The sequence below is a fragment of the Rhodofomes roseus genome, assembly GCF_022264815.1.
Source record: "Rhodofomes roseus strain CIRM-BRFM 1785 chromosome Unknown C8Q71scaffold_14, whole genome shotgun sequence".
NCBI lineage: Eukaryota > Fungi > Basidiomycota > Agaricomycetes > Polyporales > Fomitopsidaceae > Rhodofomes > Rhodofomes roseus.
Genome location: NW_025952970.1, coordinates 937050 through 949813, shown reverse-complemented (window position 1 = coordinate 949813; position 12764 = coordinate 937050). Strand labels below are relative to the sequence as shown.

Sequence of the window (12764 nt, the reverse complement as noted above, 5' to 3'; positions counted from 1 at the left end):
GGAGTTGTTTGGACATGTTGTGCAAAGGCCTCGTTCCTGACTGTTCCTGAAAGTCGAGACGCGCGTGCGCTATCGGCCGGTAGCTAAATGGACCCCCCTCCTCCTCCTCCTCCACTTCACCAAAATTGACCAAATACGGGCCCGGCGTGAGCGGACGGCATCACGATTGGGCGTCTAATCTCCCCGCCTTCACTCTCGCCAGCGTTGCCCGGATCCCTCCAATTACGGCCCCGAGGAGTACGAGAGGCACGGCGAACACCCGCGCCGGAACTCGTTTACCGTTCGGACTCCCTCACTACGCTCTTCCTCAAGCCCGTCGACCGACACGCCCATATCCCCGCCCAGTCGCTCCGCGTGGTTTTCGACACCCCGCTCAATAGTGTCTGGGACACTGTAGGTCCCCAGATTCGTGACCTGATCAAGGCTCGGAAGATTCGGTCGTCCGTCGACTCTGCCCGCTTCTTCACCCACGGGCCGCCGAGGGAGGAGGCGAAGGGGAGTCTCGGTCCCGTCGTCATTTAGGCTGGTTCTAACTCCTCCGATACCGCCCACGATGTCTCCTGGCATGAGATCCTTGCGCTTTTGCTGAAGAGCGGAGTCAAGGATGCTGCCAGTGTTGTGGAATAGCGCGAAGCGGCCCACGCCGAGTATATGCGTACCGCACTACCGCGAGAGCCTTGAACAATACTGAGGCGAAAAAAGGCCGGCGTCGTACGCGATGGGTCCGAGAGCACAGGTGCGTAAGTATACTTTGATGCACTGTTGTCGCAGACCTGAAGCTTGGAGTTTCCATGAGCTGCAGCGCCTCGGGCATGTACGACTCGCTATATGCGTAGGTATGTCTTTCTGCAAGTCTGCGATCTTGGCTTTGTCGGTCGCTGGGACCAGCACTGACTGGGCGACGGTCTTGATTGCGCTGGCCATGATGGGGTACGAGGGCAAGGAGCGAAACGGATGTCCCGGTGAGGATGCGCCTTTATAAACGTCGGTGAGAGGACGGAGAAGCATTGCAGCATGACAGGAGGCGAGCTTCTGAGTCATATCGAACGCCGACACCTTCCATTTATGTAGGCAGCCTGAGGTGCCCAATGGTTCACCCAGCAGCAGGCCGAACGTTGCTCCACGAGTAATATGGAATGCCATGACATCACAGTGTACCCCCGTGGTGCGTCATCCCAACCCACTGAACGCTCGGAGACGCAACACGCGTGGCTGTTCTTGTACTTCCTTGTAAGCGTTGTGGTCTAGAGCCCGCCAGCAACGTTCAGCATTCGAATAAGTAACACGTAGTTCGCGTCACAGCGGTACAGTATTTACTGTCTTCCATGATTTAAACACGAATATTTCCACGGGTCCGTGCGCTAGAGGCTCGAGTTGGGATGGTCCGGGGGTGCTGCGGCATCGCCTACGTACTCTGATCCAAACTTGAAGCAACTGGACGCTGAAGACGTCAAGTTGTGGCATCAAGCAGTGGGTCAGCTACATATTGGGGGAGGACGAGAGACGAGACAAACTGTGGTTGTAGGCAGGTCGTAAGTAGGTCTGAAATCCGGGAAAGGCTCCCTAAAAATATGACGTATACGTCGCCTTCGGCTATGAATGGCTTCGGGCGGTGACCATCCTAGTCTACGACGCGTCGCAGCAACCTCTTCCTTGCACGTGATCGCGACGCGTTTGTTGGCGCATGTTGTGCAAGAGCTTCGTTCCTGGCGCCTACATTTGGCGCACTCACCTCCGAGTCCCGAACCCAAACCAGTCCGTCGTCTTACCTCTTACCGTCAGAAATGTACTCGTTCACCGATTGTTCACCGACGGTTTCTTGGCTACAACATTGTCGATGTTCTATTACTCGAAATCCTATGGGAAATATTGGTGCTGGCGCGGCGACTACGGACGTGAAGTGCAACCTCACCGGCCGTCGCCGGTAGCGCTACCTTGAGTAAACACGGTTGTGTGTGTTTGATGGCGAGGGTGTAAGTTGGTAGAGATGTAGCTGAAGGGGATGTAGTTGCTATTAGTGGTGAGTGATTCGTACTCAGTCTACTATCCCGCGAGCCTGACGTAGAGATGCTCTGGTGCAGCGCGTAGCCAGGGGAATTCTCGTCCTGCGTGACACCTCGCTTTGTCATGTCCCACGTCCCCTCTGGGAACAGAAAGCGAGCACTGGGATTGGTGGCCACTTAGGAACCACTTTCAACGATGGCCACAGAAGAACAAAGGACGCTTTGACAATGTTCGAGGCCGAGTGGCACACCGAGTGGCATGCCCGATATAAAGGGATCACTATGCTGAATGTATGCCAATATCTCCCTCCTCCGCATCTACTCGCTTTCACAGCAGAGACACTGATACCATGCATCGTGCCCTCTGTATTTCCGAGATCCTCCGCGAGGTCCTCATCTATGCCTCACAGCAGTGCATCCGAGACGCCACTTCCCAACGTGTATGTACATGGCACGCTTGCGGAGACGAGCTGTCCCATTGTTCAACCTCGTGCGCGTACAACACTGAAACGCATACACGACGTCCAACGCCTCGACACATGTTACTGCTTGCAGTCGCGCTAAGCTGCAAGACATTCTCGAGCGTCGCGCTCGATTTGTTGTGGCGTGTCCTTGACTCGCCGGAGCCTCTTCGGCGATTGATGAAGTGCTACAACATCTCAGTACGTGATCTGCCCAGGTGTGCACAATATGACTCTGAATACATCCACAGGACGTGGAAGACGACGCTTTCCAGACATGCACGCGTTATCGAGCTTATGCTAACCGTGTCAAAGGCATACACTCCGGCGGCGATGTGTCTCACTACCGCGATGCTGTCAGGCGAGCAGGGGGTGAGTACCAGCAGGTCATTGTGATGAACGAAGGACCAAGACTGACACGCGCTCAGCACGCACCAAACAGTTTTTCACCCTCCCGAGACTCCGTTCAGTCCGTATTGACGTCACGTCTTCCTCCAAGTACCAACGTCCCTTCGGACTGCTCACAAACGCGCTCACCGACGTATGTCTTTCATTCGTCGGCAACTCGCGACACTGGTGTCGAGCCAGGGCGTCGAGCTACGTCGACAACTACCTCCAGTCGCTAACCAAACAGCCCTTCCTGAATACACTGGAACTCGACTGGATCCCGCTCGTCCCGGACCCTGCGTTGCTTATCGGGCTTCCGATGCTGCGGACGCTGCGGGTTGCGCTGCTAGCGAATGTCGTCGAGGCGATCCCCTTCCTACACGTATTGCACGAGTCCCGCGTCTCCGATGTCCGCGTCTTCATCGAACAGGAGGACTGCGACATCCCTGTCGTGGACTACCGCAGAACGAGTGTCGGGGGCTCCGTGGAACTCTACCTGAGCGGAAACCCCAGTGCGCTCTGCTTGGATCGCCTGATGGGCATCTTCTCGGAGGGCGAGCGCGCGACGGAACTGCACCTCGCCTGCGAGTTCGAGTGCCCCAATAACCGTGCGTTCGCAGAGTCGCCTCTGTCCAGCCCCGCCGTCGACGCTCTCCGCCGTGCGCTGCGCTGCGAGCGGAGTACCGCCGCCGTGGCTCTCCGCGCCCCTCCAGACCTCACTCGGTCGTCGTCCGACGGGTGGTTCACCTTCGCCGCGATACAGCCGCTGCTCCGACTACGATGCATGACGCGATTCGAGGTTAGCGCGAACGTCCGCTTCGAGCTCTCCGACGCGAACATGGACGCCCTCGCGCGCGCGTGGCCCGACCTCGAGGCGCTCGAACTCCGCTTGTACCACGACAGCCTGCAGGGCCGCGGCGTCCTACCGACGACGTGCCCCACCTTCCGCAGCTTGGTCTCGCTCGGTCGACACTGCCGCAGGCTGTGCGAGGTGCACCTACCATTCCGCGCTGACCTGGACGACTTGAGCTGCGAGGAATGGTCTGCACCACATGAGGCGAATCGGTCTGTTCGATGGCTCACGGTTGATGGCGGAGAGGTCTTGTGTGGTGAGGGCAAGGTGGTAGGCATGGCTCTGCAGCGGATCTTCCCGTGTGCGACGCTTGACACGCACAACGTCTTTGACATGGTGACATGGGATGGTATCATACAGGCGAAATTACGGTCGAAATTGAACACAGACATGTACAGACATTCAATCTAATGTAATGTTTTTGTCTGTTTCGTACTTTCTGCTCTCAGTCATCCCACAATTTATAACAGTCTAGCAACATTTTTCGAGGGGAAAGCAGAGCAGTAGCATCTTCATGTACACACAAAACAGGCACCCTCTGACTCCTATCCGTCCTTGGGCAATGCTAATCCCAGCCACTGATCCAGTTCATCCCAAAGCCTCACTTGCTCCTCCTCCCACTGCTCCGTCCTCGCATTCACACAGCCCGCACAAAATCCCAGCTCTGCCCAATCAACCTCATATAGTTCCTCCATGGCTGTGAAGGGATCTAGTAGGCCCTGTTCGAAGAGTGGGGCCTGGATGACTTGCTCCATCCACCAGGTTGCGCTCTTGTTACGGGCAGCACGACAGCCATCCCTTACAGGTTTCTGGGCCTCATCGAGGTTGACCTCCGGGATGGCCTCCAGATGACAAGGCAAGCTTGAGGGGATAGGTGGTTGGGCAGCCTTGACCCATGCATGCTGCAGATGCCCACGGGCACGGATCAGGCGGAGGAGGTCAGTGTAGGACAAGGCCCGCTGTGGATCTTGCGCCCACTCATCATCACCCATCAGATTGGTGTTGTCATCCACTTGCATGAAGCCCGGTGAACGGAGCAGCTCGTAGAACGCGCGTTTCAGGACCGAAGGGATGTTACACCGCCGAGCGAGTTTGATAGTCTCCCTCGCGAAGTTTTGCTGGTCGTCCGTCGGCGAGGGCTCGAGTTTTCTCAAGCCGGCCGGCCAGGCGTCTGTGAACTCACGACTTGCGAACGATAGGACCGCCTCGGAGCCGAGAGTGTGCGCAGCCCTCAGTAAGGACGCGATCGTCAGGAACGGCGGCTTGGAGTGTGCGAGGGCGCTGGAGTGCATTCAGTCGGGCACAACTGCAACGAAGGGTGCCACACTTACATACCCGAATCCCAGGCATTCAGCAGACACTCAAAGTCTTCCGCCGATATGCCTGTCACCCTGTAGACGGGGCAGCTGTCGATGACCTCCCCTTCTAGAAGAGTGCCCGAGCGCGGGTTTGGGACCTCGACGATGTCCGAATCGGTGTCACTTCCTTCGCCCGTATCGCCTTGCCTGTTCGCGCCACCGAATAGGCGGGCGAAGTACGTTGAGTTGACGGTTAGGCGCGAACGATGCAACCTGTAGAGGGTTCTCTCGACGAGCACGACGACAGAGCCATCGAGGTACCAGAACGTCGAGCTGCGACTGGACTTGGCGAGGGCACGGTTGGGCTTCGTTGTCTAGCATACAAATAAGTATATTACCATTGCCTAGACTCCTCCGCATTGTTAAATATAATGCGTACAACTCACCGACAATTGCGTGGATGGTTTTGGAACGTCCGGCCCGGCCAAAGGGATCGGCATCATTGACGGAAGCCGTGCAGGCTGCGAAGCACTGATGGAGTTTTGCTCGGAGGTTGACGAGACAGGTTTCTTGATCTGCAGGTTCATTGGCAATAGTTTGAGAGTGCTGAGAATAATCGTACCTTTGGTTTGGGCTTCGGTGTCAAGGAGACGGTCTCCTGAGTACCGGAGTTTGGGGGTGCTGGTGCTGGACCTCGGTCGGAGGGCGGCGGGGTGGAGGCAGCTCCGTCCGAGCGGCGCGACTTAGACGGCGTCGGGGCCACAGCTTCATCTTGCCCTTGCCGCTTTCGCTTCTTCGTCGTGTGCTTCACTGCTGGGGTGGAACTTTTCTGAGACGATGAACCCGAGACAGGCCCCGTCTTAGCAGACTTCATTTTGGATTTGTAGCGCACAACAGAAGTGGACTTTCGGGGGGACGCCTGTCGTTGTATATCGGTGTTCTCAGGCTCCTGCTGACAGTTCATCTTGGTGTCGACGCCTTCGTCCTCCAACATCTTCTCCAGACCGTCTCCAGCATATGACACCCCATCGGAGCCATTCCCTTCATCCATTTGCTCCGACTTCCGGGTTTCTGCGCCGATAAGTTGCGAAACGTCTGGAAGGTCCACTGAATCCGGAGAGGACGAACGCTCTACGTCCAGTATCCCTGAGGGGTTGGGCATTGAGGAAGAAGTGGCAAATGGGTTTACGACACTAAGCGAAAGCAATGGGAAGCCTTGAGCGACTGATAACTCCTACGGACCCGACCATACCAACTCACCTGGAGCTGTTCTCGGACGTATACACAGTTCTGAGACCAAGCCTGATATGATTTAGAGGTCACAGGCGCGCATATATACACTGAAATAGCGCGACGAGTGGGCTTGAAGCTGCAAGGACCTGCGACGCCCGAGCGTCTCAGTGAGCACGACCGTCATACATACTATCTGCGCATGACTTGTCTGCTTACTGGAGATGCAGAGAAAGCCTTCGCAGGAGATAGAGTAGAAGGTGATGGTGGTGTGCAAGGAGAAGGAACGCTGGGCACAGGCGTCGCCAGTGGCCAGCAGTGGCCACTCGCGCGACTCGCGACGCGAACTCGCGCGCTTCCCACGTGACCGACCATCCCGCCGGGCCGTATGTAATGTCCTGTACTTATGGAGTGTGCTGCAAATATCTTACAGCTATAACTCTAGAGATAATGACATTCTCTCAGGAGGAGTGCTTGATCAAGAGATGAAGACGTTGTGAAGATGTATGGGATCGAACGGTCGGGGGCATCCGTGACACTGCGCTAAACTCGCGCGCGGATGAAAGCCTGATCGAGGCCGTCACGGCCATGGAACCTCCTTCACTCGTTCACTGTTCAGACACAATGTCGCCGTGCAAATCACTAACCAGATCATGGGAGAGCGTTGGTTCCCGGATCCCATTGGTCTCTCGTATGCACGGGGATGTACATCTTTTCGCAGTACTTGGTATCGTTCATTGCTACATTACATTTCGACTACGTTACAACGCAGATCGTTCGTCGTTAAGTGGAGCATGCGACAAGAGTGGGTGATATGGCAGCATGGTATCGTGAGACGCGAGATACACAAACAAAAGCAGTGACCGACGATTCTCATACATTGAACATAACTTCGGGGTTCCTATACTTTCTGGAAAACCTACTCCGCGTGGACTACGCCCGGCTGCGTGCGTGGACAGCGGATGCCGCTTTTCCCTGTGACCTAACTAGCAGGAAAGAGAAGCGCATCTGTAATCAATATTCCAGCCTCCGATTAGCGCAGACAGTACAGACTCCGACAGAGGACTCACCGTCGAGTGATAGCGTTTGCTCAAAGTCGACAGAAGTGAGGTAGTTGTCAACGTATGTGCCGAGGCCAGTCGTGACGTTCTTCACCTGCCGACCCTCGTTGGAGCCAATCACTCTCCACCATGTAATCTTGCCGTGCCATTCGTAGTCGGCGGAGGCCGCGCCTGCCCGGATGCAGACGTACCGCAGGGTGTCGATGCACTGTGCCAACTGCAGTGCAAGTGACTCTACGAGAGGTGAGAAGACGACTCCGCCTTGGAGGTCTGTGATGTCCACGCCGATGCAGACGATGTCGAGATCGCCTAGCGCGGCGGGCACGTACGCCTACCAGGGGTCTGAGTATCATCAGAGCGCGGGAGACATCCGATGCTTACCCTCATTTCGTCAAGCTCTGCCGCATGCTCTCCAGAGTTCGACAATTCAATGCGCAGGTAGCGCAGTCGATGTGACCGCTCGACCAATTGTTTCCAGACCTGGCTGTCGGGCTCGGGAGGCATCGCGACGCAGAGCATGACCGGGTCAAGATCCTTCACGACCGCACCTCCATGTTCATGAAGGATGCCTGGCCGTTCCTCCGTCAACCGGAGGCACTTGACGGGCCCTTTGAAGCCGCCCAGCGACAAGGGCGTGCCCCCCATCCAGTCTAGATGTGGCCATCCGGCGCGGGTCAGAGCGGGTTCTGGTATGTCGGCGTTCGTCTGCACGTCCGTGACGTTGAACTGGAAATGAATGAGGTTCGGGAAGCTGTCGACGATCGCCTGGTGGGGTATCGAATGGGTCGGACAAGCCACCTCGAGCTCGAGCTCGCGGATCGACTTCCAGCGCACTGCCGCCTGGTCGTCGTCTGTGATATGCTCCGAGTGTTTGGGCGGGCACAAGAGCGTCGTGAGGACGACGTGACGGCGGGTGGGCAGCATCCCGGTAAGGCTGAGCTTGCGCAGGTCGCTGCACAGGCGGCGGACCGTGGACACGGCCAGGAGCCCGTACTTGCGCAGATTGAGTTCCTCCAGCGTCGTGAGCATGCGCACGGCCGCCGCGAGGATGCCGGATTCAAGCATGACCTCCGCGTCGTCGAAGGTGAGCGACTTGAGCGAGGGCGCGTGGGCCAGCACGCGCACGAGCCCCGGGATGGCGAGCGAAATGCGCTCCTCGTAGAAGGTGCCGAGGTGGATTTCCAGTCGGCGCAGCCATCGCAAGCGATCGGGGATGTCTGCGAGCATGTACCTGCAGAAAAGCGTCGCCCGCTCCGTCGAGCGTAGCCTGATGTCGGCGAGCGAGCGGCGCTTCGCGATGGAGCGCAGGCCGCGCGCTGTCATTGAGAGACGGAGAGCATCTGGAGATGCTAGGAACGATACGAGCTCCTCGAGGACGTCCTTGTTGAGGGATAATAGCTCGCCGGTGGATCGGGTTGGGGATGTCATTTTGATGTGCAGCACTTTGTGAGCACCGACGTACGTTTCGGTCATTGTGGTCGCGAATGGCTTCAGCACCGGTACACCTTAGATGGGTATGTACATACAACAGCAGGACCAAGGAGCACCAAGAATCACGCCGCGGTTGCACTGACCTGAGAAACGAGTGAATACCTTCGCGATTGGCTCCCAAAGGCGTACTTACCGTCACGGTGGTGGCGTGGCGTTTACCTGTGGGTATTTCCCTCCTGATGTCCGATGTTGATCACTAGGGTTTGCTGTTAGTTCTCGACGGTCATAAGGTTGCAGAGCGCAAGGCCTTGCACTTGCCAGTGGTCGGAGTGCAGAGCAGAGCCAAGTGCGTCCCATGCTCACTTCGGATAGCGTGTGCTCTCCACGTGTCACATATTTTCCTGATTGAGCCGAACCATGCCGAGAAAGTGGGTTGGACAGGACTGGCTGAGAGTGACGGAAGACTGGTATGACATAGATAACAACATGCAGATACCGACAGAGGAACCTCGCAGCAGTCGGTGAGGACGCCAGCGAGAGGCCCCGTCATGGGCCAATATAGGCGCTCGGTCAGACCGCGTCGATGGCGCGTTTTGGCTGTCTGTCGACCTCTCTCCAGTGCACCCGTGCACCCGCCTCGACGCACTCACGCACCGTCCGTCCCGCGTCCTCGCGCGTCGTGTCCGCCGCCCTCGTCCCGCCCTGCCCCTTCCCCGCTGCTCTCCCGCCCTCGCCGCCTCCACCAGCCGACGCGCACACCCGAGACGCGTCGGAAGACACCCCAGAGTCGTGGTTTTGGTGCACGAACGGTCGAGGTATGTGGGTTTTACGTATTCACCGCGTCTTCGCGCGCATTCATCCCGAGAAACACTCCGTCAACGTGTCCGCCCCGATCCACTTCCGCCCCCGGGTGCATCCGTCGCGTCGAGGACCGTTCGAGGAACGACATGGGACGATCCCCAGCACACGCGTGGACATTCTGCAAGTTGTCCGAAGGCATTCCGTGCGCGGGATGCGGCGCGGCGCCGTGTTCTCTGCGCTCCAGCTACAAGCGTCCCCGAGTCACCGCACCCGCTTTGCCGACGTCGCGGAACCTCGCCGTTCCGCACTACGCGTGCACTCAGCCCTCGCGCAAAGCTCTCCCGGGCAGCTCGACACTCTTTCGTGCCCCGGACGTGGTGCGGCGCCGCATTCTGTGCCGACCAGCCAAGTCGCCCGAAGGCAGCCATCTCGCCGACGTCGCGGAACATCGCCGTTCCGCATCACATACGTGCTCAGCACTTGTGCAACGCTGCACCGTCTCGTTGAACACAGATCTGTGCACCGGACACAGCGCAGCGCGGTGTTCTGTGCCGCCCAGCCAAGTCGCCCGAAAGGCAGTCATATCGCGCCCCGCTGACGTCGCCACACACCGCCGTTTGGCACAGAGAAAAGCTATACCATGCCGCCCGAGGTAAGTCTGTGCACCGGACGTGGCGCGACGCGACGCTCTGCACCGTACGTCGTCGCGCGGATCATGGCCGGCTCATTCTTATCGCCAGCTATCGTCGTCCAGCACGCTACACCGCACCCACGCGTCCAGCACTACCGTGTGTGCCCTCGCCCGACACAGCCCTAGAGTACGCAGGAGCCGGGTCGAGCACAGACGATAGTGGAAGGAAACGGGGCGGGAATGCGAGGATGAGGATGGCCAGAGGGAGCGGGAGAACGATGCGGGGAGGGCGAGGGCATCAGCGCGACCTCGGTGGTCGAACACGGTCATGCGATCTCCGCGCCGCCCATCGCTGCGACAACAGACAGCGTCGCTGTGCAGCGCAATTCGACACGCCCGGACAAGCGGACGATACACTACGTACACACTCACTACACTACCTCTGGTCCCCATGCGGCTCGCGCCCTCACGCTCACCGCCAACCAGGCCGCCCTATGTACGACGAGAGCGGCTCGCTCCATCAACGGAACACGCGCCTCGCGAACCACCCTGCAAAGAACTCGTCAGCGGTGTCTCGACGGCACAACGATGCTACGTACCGGCACGACCGCATCGCAGGGTATTGTGCCACGTATGTTCCCGCACACGCCGCCGGACTCTCAGCACGCAGCGCACCAGGTGCGTGCGGCACGTCGCAGTCAGGTGAGTACTCTGTGTTCGCGTTGCGATGACATACTCACGCGTCCGACGACCGCGCCCCAGCGCATTGTGCGAACGCCGCACACCGACCTGAACACCTCAAGAACAAACGTGTTACCAACGCACATCGTACGACGAAGGTGGCTCACACTTACCGTACCTCGCAATGCACAGGACGAGACGAAGACGCAGGACAAGGTGGAACCACCAACGGCCTGCCCTTTTATCCTCGTCCTGCGCCCGGCATCCCACGCAGCCGTTCCATCGACCGCGCATGAGCCGCCGATCGTGACGTGTCGCCGGACACAATGATTCTGTTGGAATCATAGTACCCCGCCCTGGTAATTCTCGCGAGGATCCCTAGCCGACAGGACCCTGCCACGGGCGCGCGTCCGTGTGCGGCGCTCGTTCGTTACCACGCCGCGCGCGACATGACGGCAGCAGCCCGTACAGCCTGCGAGTCGATCGCCCGACACAACGATGCGTCGTGCGTGCTGATCGCAGTCTGTGCGGGCGGCCTGCTCCTGCACGGACCACACGCGCAGGCCAGATGCTCGCACTGGGCCTTGCACGTCGAGATGGGCTCGCAGAGTCGTGTCTCGGCGCGCAGTGTCGGTGCCCTGGCATCCCCTCGTCGTGCGGCTGCACGTTTGCGCTGAGCGACATGGAATTCCGCGTGGTTCGGGAGTCACCAAATTGCGCGTCCGCGTCCACCGTGACGCTCGTCTGCCTCTGATGCGGCGGGTGCAGTCACTTGTGTACATGGACACTCGGCTGTGGGCTGTCACGCAACCGGGACACGTAATTTTCGCACTCAAAGCGCGATGACAAGGGCCGACGGGAACACTCGCGAGTCGTGAATCAACGGCGGCCGGATGCGCGCATTGGGGATGAGGCCGCGCTGCGCGACCAGGTCGTGCAAGTTGCTGCACGCTCCACCGCAGTTGTCGCGACCGAGGCAGCGCGATGGACATCGCGAGACGTGGAATACAACGCAGTGCGAGTACCTACACCTCGTAAGGTGTGCATTGGTGCGTGAAGATCCCCGAACCAGCGGGCGGTGTTCCAGTTCCAGACTGGCGGGATGCCGGTTGATAGACGATCTCGCTGAGCGGCGATACGTATGTTAACAATGGACATCTAGACATCTTGCCCGCGGCTCGGCAGATGATGTGCGGCGGGAGTCGAGCCGTCGCGTGGACCGACCGGGGCGGGAAAGTGGGTGTGTTGGCAAGCGGTGAGAAGGCTACCCGGCGAAGGACGAGAGTCGTCAGTTCGCGAGCAGGTGCCTCACAGTGCGCTCGCGTGTTCCCCAGTGAATAAGCCTGCACCGACGGCTAGGTAGTACCTGTACGGTGACTGCAATATTGAACATTCTACGCACGAGTCGGACGGACAGGCCGAGGGATCAGACAAGTAGACGGATAGGCCAGAGGACGACGGAAGCAGCACTGGGTACGGTTACAGAGATGTGCAGTGAGTACGGGGCAGCTTTCGGGACAGTTCGCCGGGCACAGGTCAACAGCAAGGTATAGTACATTCGCGAAATACTGTATGTTACTGCCCGGGAAGAAATATAGTCACTTTGCTACGGTCAACCAATTTTCGGCGGTGCGAACTATTGACCGGCGCAGCAAAGTCAGTATAGACCGATAGGTCTGTTTGCGAACGAAGACGAGCATGTCTTCCCTACTTAGGCTATGTGAGCGGCGCGATCGTCTCTGTCAACGAACCAAGAGCCATCGTATGCACGCCGGCCCGGGTAGTCCAGCTACAAGTGCGTCTTTCATTTTCGCTCGCCAGTTCCAACCCTTCTGTCCCCATCAACGCTGTCATTATTGCCCATTTAACTTCACTGTTCCGTTGCCGAAGATAGTCAGTATTTGACATACGAGCCAATTTGTGAGTT

At 58.4% G+C, this 12764-nt stretch overlaps 6 protein-coding genes across 6 annotated transcripts; 2 read left to right on the top strand and 4 right to left on the bottom strand.

The window, feature by feature from the left end:
• Window positions 1-264: 264 nt before the first annotated feature.
• C8Q71DRAFT_710785 (uncharacterized protein) lies at window positions 265-522 on the top strand (the record flags this gene model as incomplete). Its single annotated transcript, XM_047920766.1, has 1 exon — window positions 265-522. A coding segment is annotated over one exon (258 nt), but the record flags the coding sequence as incomplete, so codon positions are not given.
• Window positions 421-1302, bottom strand: C8Q71DRAFT_138308 (uncharacterized protein). The gene has a single exon (XM_047916527.1). It carries the CDS (start codon window positions 1141-1143, stop codon window positions 664-666), a length of 480 nt encoding a protein of 159 aa, XP_047777521.1. The 5' UTR covers window positions 1144-1302; the 3' UTR covers window positions 421-663.
• Window positions 1303-2143: 841 nt separating this feature from the next.
• C8Q71DRAFT_138266 (uncharacterized protein) lies at window positions 2144-4182 on the top strand. The gene is made up of 3 exons (XM_047916525.1): window positions 2144-2665; window positions 2716-2836; window positions 2893-4182. Exons 1-3 carry the CDS (start codon window positions 2297-2299, stop codon window positions 4113-4115), a joined length of 1713 nt encoding a protein of 570 aa, XP_047777520.1. The 5' UTR covers window positions 2144-2296; the 3' UTR covers window positions 4116-4182.
• C8Q71DRAFT_138270 (uncharacterized protein) lies at window positions 4183-6540 on the bottom strand. Its single transcript, XM_047916526.1, has 6 exons — window positions 6452-6540; window positions 6263-6381; window positions 5625-6195; window positions 5449-5571; window positions 5036-5376; window positions 4183-4985 (listed from the first exon to the last, which is right to left on the bottom strand). Exons 3-6 carry the CDS (start codon window positions 6162-6164, stop codon window positions 4250-4252), a joined length of 1740 nt encoding a protein of 579 aa, XP_047777519.1. The 5' UTR covers window positions 6165-6195; window positions 6263-6381; window positions 6452-6540; the 3' UTR covers window positions 4183-4249.
• Window positions 6541-6875: 335 nt separating this feature from the next.
• C8Q71DRAFT_768389 (uncharacterized protein) lies at window positions 6876-9053 on the bottom strand. The gene is made up of 4 exons (XM_047924246.1): window positions 8918-9053; window positions 8820-8867; window positions 7675-8735; window positions 6876-7624 (listed from the first exon to the last, which is right to left on the bottom strand). The coding sequence occupies exons 3-4, from the start codon at window positions 8719-8721 to the stop codon at window positions 7247-7249; spliced, it is 1425 nt and encodes a 474-aa protein (XP_047777518.1). The 5' UTR covers window positions 8722-8735; window positions 8820-8867; window positions 8918-9053; the 3' UTR covers window positions 6876-7246.
• A 1979-nt stretch (window positions 9054-11032) lies between these two features.
• Window positions 11033-11925, bottom strand: C8Q71DRAFT_138211 (uncharacterized protein). Its single transcript, XM_047916524.1, has one exon. It carries the CDS (start codon window positions 11827-11829, stop codon window positions 11179-11181), a length of 651 nt encoding a protein of 216 aa, XP_047777517.1. The 5' UTR covers window positions 11830-11925; the 3' UTR covers window positions 11033-11178.
• Between the last annotated feature and the right edge of the window lie 839 nt (window positions 11926-12764).

What these genes read in the sequence shown, in the direction of transcription:
- C8Q71DRAFT_138266 (XM_047916525.1), top strand. Translation starts at nt 2,297, where the DNA reads ATGCCAATATCTCCCTCCTCCGCATCTACTCGCTTTCACAGCAGAGAC. An exon ending in TGAAGTGCTACAACATCTCA is followed by an intron (nt 2,666 to 2,715) that starts GTACGTGATCTG and finishes ATACATCCACAG; the next exon opens with GACGTGGAAGACGACGCTTT. An exon ending in TGCTGTCAGGCGAGCAGGGG is followed by an intron (nt 2,837 to 2,892) that starts GTGAGTACCAGC and finishes ACACGCGCTCAG; the next exon opens with CACGCACCAAACAGTTTTTC.
- C8Q71DRAFT_768389 (XM_047924246.1), bottom strand. Translation starts at nt 8,721, where the DNA reads ATGACATCCCCAACCCGATCCACCGGCGAGCTATTATCCCTCAACAAG. An exon ending in CAGAGCTTGACGAAATGAGG is followed by an intron (nt 7,625 to 7,674) that starts GTAAGCATCGGA and finishes GACCCCTGGTAG; the next exon opens with GCGTACGTGCCCGCCGCGCT.
- C8Q71DRAFT_138308 (XM_047916527.1), bottom strand. Translation starts at nt 1,143, where the DNA reads ATGGCATTCCATATTACTCGTGGAGCAACGTTCGGCCTGCTGCTGGGT.
- C8Q71DRAFT_138270 (XM_047916526.1), bottom strand. Translation starts at nt 6,164, where the DNA reads ATGCCCAACCCCTCAGGGATACTGGACGTAGAGCGTTCGTCCTCTCCG. An exon ending in AACCATCCACGCAATTGTCG is followed by an intron (nt 5,377 to 5,448) that starts GTGAGTTGTACG and finishes TTTGTATGCTAG; the next exon opens with ACAACGAAGCCCAACCGTGC. An exon ending in AATGCCTGGGATTCGGGTAT is followed by an intron (nt 4,986 to 5,035) that starts GTAAGTGTGGCA and finishes AATGCACTCCAG; the next exon opens with CGCCCTCGCACACTCCAAGC.
- C8Q71DRAFT_138211 (XM_047916524.1), bottom strand. Translation starts at nt 11,829, where the DNA reads ATGTCCATCGCGCTGCCTCGGTCGCGACAACTGCGGTGGAGCGTGCAG.